This window comes from Coturnix japonica, chromosome W, assembly GCF_054131305.1.
Source record: "Coturnix japonica strain WE chromosome W, WE-NBRP24, whole genome shotgun sequence".
Taxonomy (NCBI): domain Eukaryota; kingdom Metazoa; phylum Chordata; class Aves; order Galliformes; family Phasianidae; genus Coturnix; species Coturnix japonica.
Window position 1 is genome coordinate 24,266,004 of NC_140701.1, and position 5,795 is coordinate 24,271,798.

General features: G+C 46.0%; 1 protein-coding gene across 1 annotated transcript; it reads left to right on the forward strand.

The window, feature by feature from the left end:
- Positions 1–3,266: 3,266 nt before the first annotated feature.
- Positions 3,267–5,161, forward strand: LOC146754613 (uncharacterized). Its single transcript, XM_085527547.1, has one exon. It carries the CDS (start codon positions 3,517–3,519, stop codon positions 4,768–4,770), a length of 1,254 nt encoding a protein of 417 aa, XP_085383673.1. The 5' UTR covers positions 3,267–3,516; the 3' UTR covers positions 4,771–5,161.
- Positions 5,162–5,795: the final 634 nt, after the last annotated feature.

The window sequence follows — 5,795 nt, forward strand, 5'->3', positions numbered from 1 at the left end:
GGTCTTGAATCTCAGATCGGAAACTCTCTCTCTCCAGAATAGTACGATACAAAGCACGGTATGCATAAGCCAAACCCCACATAAGGTTTACCTCCTTAGATCTCTGACCCAAATACTCACTTAATTTCTTAGGGTCCCTTAGGTGTTCAAGAGTGAAATCCCATGACACTGCGGGTCCCCATGCTTCTAAGACTTTTCCTAAACCTTTCCATATTCCCTGCCAGTCATCATTCTCTGGTTCTGGAGGAGACTTCCGCATAGAACGAATGCATAGGAACATATATGCATGCATTGATAGTGATAACATGAATGCAAGTATGAACCCTATCTCAGTTATTGAAAAGCGTGTGGAAATCTGAGAGTACAACCTAAATAAAAAGGGTTTTTTTAGCCTGTACAATGAATTAAACATGGTGGTGTTTGTAAAATTGCCTGTTCCATCTGGGATGCAAGTATTTGTAAAATTGCCTGTTCCATCTGGGATGCAAGTGTTTGTAAGATTCACAATTCCATCTGGGGTATAGATGCCAAAATTCTGACCATACCACATCTCATAAAAGTACCAGGCAGGTGTCTCCATCAGTATCCACCTTATTAGGCTATATATCTGCACAATTCCACAACACCAAATTATGGTGTTAATAGTTGACCAATACTTTAAGAAGATCATAATTGCTTTCAATCCCTTAAACAGAGCAACTGGGATGGAGAGTGGATTCATAGCTGGCAGGCTCTGTAAAAGTCAGAGCTAGCTAGCTTTGCTCTAAGGGAGAAAGAAATCCCTTTGTTTTCTACACAAAAGTTAGATAGCAGTGCTGAGAATGTGCAGCAGCCCTTAATGTTGACAATTTGTCTGGTATTTCAAGGTCACGTTCTCCGTGAGCAGCTATGGAAAGATAACACTCCCAACACTCCCGTAACGAAGCTCTTTAAGAGCAAAGAGAGAGTTGTTCTAAAAGCTAAAAAGCTCTATGCCCGCATCCTCCACCAAAAATCTGTCACGGGTTACTTAGATTTACCTATGCCCGTGACAGGGGAAGCCACCCCGCGCCCCCCCCCGGGGCCCGGAAAGGAGGGGGAAAAGGGGAGTGGGATAAAACAGCGACAATCTAAGGAGGAAAAACTTATTTTACTAAATATGATATCGAAATACAAGATAACACAATATAATATAATTAAGGCTAACAAAATCGAACGAAACAGAGAGAGAGAGTCTCCGAAAACCGAGAGGCCTACTGTGAACTCTAGGCGACACGGCTGGAACGCTTCCCACTCTCCGAGAAGTTCGAGAGAAGAAGGAGGGCACTCCAGCCTGGGAACGAGATTATATAGAGTCCTGGTCCCGTGACTTATTGTTACTCCTGTTGTTCTCTGGGATATGTAGTCTTCTTCTGTGGACTGCACATTCAACAGAAGTATCCATACTTTACATGATGTTATGATGTGGAATACTGATAGCAAAATTACAAAATTACAAAACCATGACACAGCAGGGATCAGCTGCGGTGGTAGGGCATACCCTTAGCTCTCGCCCTCGTCCGTTATGCTGGTTGTTTTCCGCCCAGCCGGTAAGAGCGTTCACTCCGTGGTTGGAGCAGTTATCATCTTTGCTCCGAAAGGCTCGCCTCACAGCGGTGAGAGCCTTCAGGAAGGACCTGGACGTCATATACTTGCCAGGGACCTTTCGGAATGTTCAGCCTCTGCCAGATGAGGTCTCGTTGGCTGTGTATGACTTCAGTGGCAAGTTTAGCTATTCAGACTCGCTGCCAATTTTCGATCTGGCAAGACCTCTCCAAATATCATTGCGAATTAGGGTATTGGACATCCCTGTGGATGGTCCCACGATTTTCACTGATGCCTCGTCTGCGACAGGCCAGGGGGTGGCTGTTTGGCGGGGTCCTGCTGGTGAATGGGAATCAAAGTTGATATCCGATAGTATGGCAAGCGTCCAAATGCTTGAAGCCAGGGCAGTGGCAGTGGCACTATGCCTCTGGCCCCAGACTCCCTGCAACATTGTTACTGATTCTGTGTTCGTAGCTAGGATGCTCTTGCGGATGGGAAAAGAAGGGCAGCCGAACACAATGGCTGCAGCCCTGCTAGAGGACGCTCTAGTAGCCAGGACTGCACCAGTGGCTGTCCTCCATGTCCGTAGCCATTCTGATGTCCCAGGATTTTTTACAGCCGGAAATGAAGTCGCAGATCGAATGGCCGGGGGTCAGATATATACCCTGCAGGAGGCTCGTGACCTTCATTCTGCATTGCACATAGGGGCTAAGGCGTTGGCTCGGGCCTGCTCCATTCCAGTTACTGTTGCGAGGGAGGTCGTTCAAACCTGTCTGCACTGTAATTCAGCGCCAGCATTGGGGGCAGGGGTTAATCCTCGTGGTCTTGCCCCATTGGATGTCTGGAAGACAGACTTTACAATGGAACCGCGAATGGCCCCAAGGCAGTGGCTCGCTGTAACGATTGACACATCTTCTACTGTCATTGTGGCTACCCAACATGGCCGTACGAATTCTACAGCAGCGCAACACCACTGGGCCACGGCCATAGCAGTTTTGGGAATGCCACGCCACATAAAGACAGACAATGGTCCTTGTTTCGTTTCACGCTCGTCCAAAGAGTGGCTAGCCCGATGGAACATCACACATACTACGGGAATTCCGGGAAACTCACATGTTCAGGCCATCGTAGAAAGGGCCAATCGTTTCCTCAAGGAAAAGATTCGTGTGCTTGGGGAGGGGGAAGGGTATTCAGGAAAAATCCCGGTATCACAGCAAGGTGAAATTTTGGCCCGTGCGCTATATGCATTAAATCATTTTGAGCGAGGGGAAAATTCAAGGACCCCCATACAGAGACATTGGCAGCCGAAAATTATCGAGGAAGGCCCACCAGTAAAGGTTAAGTTGGACAATGGGTCCTGGGAGTCGGGATGGTCCATATTGGTCTGGGGAAGGGGATACGCAGCAATAAAACGCAAGGATACGGGAGTTATACGTTGGGTGCCATCAAGAAAAATTAAGCCAGAGATTGGTGGCAAAAAAGAAATCATCAGGGAGTTAACAAGAGCTGAGTATCCTCTTATAGGACCTGCTGATCGGACGCCCAATGAATCCCGAACCAAAGGAGCTCAGAAGGACTTTCTCGTGGATACCGAAGAAAAAGAAACCTGAGAACTCGGAGAAACAACCCTTGCTGCCAACGAGAACTACCATGCTAATGCTGTTGTGCCTTTTGTGTCTGTGTTGGTCGCCGTTGGGGGGCATTCATTTGATTCAAGAACCGGGGAACTTATGGGTTACATGGGCTAATCAGACAGGAAGAACAGACTTTTGTCTTGCATTACAGTCAGCTACGTCACCCTTTCAAACATGCCTTATAGGGGTCCCAGAATGGGATGACTCTGCGTTTAAGGGTTACCTTGGGAAAAAGAGTGGCTGTTTGCGGTACTGCAATGGACTAGAAAGAACTTGGAGGTGGCTGGGAAATGATTCCGTATACTATCTCGGAAGGAAAATGGCTTGTACTATTTGTAGGTTAAACATCACTCTTCCCGAGGAGCCCCAGCAGCTGGATTTACTTGGCTCGCAAATGGTACAAAATGATACTTGGGACAAGAATAGCTCACAATGGTTGTCCCCTGGGTGCATGATCTTTGGCTCAATGAAAAGGTTGTCTCTGACTAGGCAGCAACTTCTTGGTCCAGAGGACCCCTACTGGGACCCGAAAACTAATCAAACTGTCCCCTATACCCTTGTGTATCCCCGTGATGATGAGACCTTTGATATTGATGGAGGATATTGTGGGTTTTACCCTAACGGATCGGTGCCTTATCGTTCTGGAGATTGTCCTATAAACATCTCAATAGGTGAGATTGTTAATATTAGCAGGACGGATGGGTCTGTCCGAAAGGTCGACTGTGAAGATATGGCATTCAACACAGGTTGTTGTGTTTTCCCTATCCCCAAAGGATCATTTTCGTTCATGGGAGAACTTTGGAACAATGATACTGCAAAAGCCTTACCACCAGGAATATTTCTTATTTGTGGGGATCGTGCTTGGCAAGGGATTCCTAAGAACCCAGTAGGAGGTCCTTGCTATCTGGGGAAATTGACCATCTTATCCCCAAGTATCTTTGAGATCTATAAGGCATTTAATCATTCGCGAGCCAAAAGGGATATGCATGCTCTGGAGCCTGACTGCGGGGACGACGTAAGGTTATGGGGACCCACTGCTAGAGTCTTTGCTTCTTTCTCTGCTCCCGGGGTGGCTGCTGCACACGCTTTAAAAGAAATCGAGAGACTGGCCTGTTGGACTGTTAAACAGGCTAATGTTACCTCTCGGCTACTCTCAGATTTGCTTATAGATGTAGAGAGCATTAGACACGCTGTGCTCCAAAACAGAGCGGCAATTGATTTCTTACTTCTGGCACAAGGTCATGGGTGTAAGGACTTTGAAGGGATGTGTTGTTTTAACTTGAGTGATCATAGTGAGTTGTTGCACAAGAAGTTGGGGTGGTTACAAGAACACACCAAGAAGGTTGGCATCCAGGATGATCCTTTTGGAGATTGGCTGGGAAGTCTGTTTGGAGGTATTGAGACATGGCTCAAACAGCTACTTAAGGCATTAGTGATAGGGCTTCTTATATTTCTTGCATTAATTATATGTGTGCCATGTATATTTAGATGTCTACAAGGTTGTTTACAAGGTATGATAGAAGGAGTGTTCAATGAGAAAATGGAGCTCCAGCGGTTATATGCGAAACTCTGAGCAGAAGGATGAATGTTATAATATAACCAAAGGTGCCTTGAACGTATTAATTAGAAACTACTAATATTGTTAGATATAGCATCGCTTATCTCTGCATGCTTTGCAATCTGCATATCTCCCTTTATAAATTACTTGTTTAGATAAGGACTAACACCTTTATATAATTCAGATTAGGACTAGCGTTCGCATTGTAACGGGGTAAGGCTTTCTTGGCATGGGGAGGGGGAAATGTTGTATTAGGCGAGTGTGCGCTTTTCGGGCTGTGACAAGATAGGTCCATCCCCATGCCATCAAGATATATGATGTATACGTTTCCAGTGGGCGTACACGAAGGGCATAGGGTATATATATGTGTGTTAGCTTGAATAAATCGCCATTTTACTGCTCATCATATTGGTGTCATCTCAGTAATTGGTCAAGCTGCAAACTTCCAGAGAACACTGACAAGATAAAGGTAACAGAAATGCCTCCTAGTTGATGAGATTTGTTACCATCTAGAAACAAGCTACCAGTCCAGCTGTCCCAACAGTGAAGCAACCAGGTAACAAGAGATTCGTTCTGGTGCCATGTAAACTCTTTCTTGTGCCTTGGATTTCAGTCATCTTCAGGGGTCAACAAACAGTAATAGAGATTTCCTCCTCATCACTCTCTTCTTCATGCCCCTTAACTTTTCCTTTTGCCTTTCTTGGTGCTGATCCAGACCCGTCACCTGGATCTTCTTCTGCCTCCTCGTCTGCTTCTTTTTTCCGTTCTAGATGTGAGGACATCCATTTCCATTTCTTGCCTTCCATAGGGGCAACTGATATTGTTACTGGTGCCTCCCATGACTGATCAGAATTGACTTGGGGATTTCCCTTTTTTGGCTTGAACCTCAGCTGGGAAACTCTCTCTTTCCAGAATAGTGTTATTATAGAGCATTGTAAGCACAAGCCAAGCCCCAAATAAGTAGTACCCCCTTAGACCTGCTGCACCATCCCTGACTCAAATACTGGCTTAGTTTCTCGGGATCCCGCAGGTGTTCAAGA

Coding starts and splice junctions, on each gene's coding strand:
- LOC146754613 (XM_085527547.1), top strand. CDS start 3,517: ATGGCTTGTACTATTTGTAGGTTAAACATCACTCTTCCCGAGGAGCCC.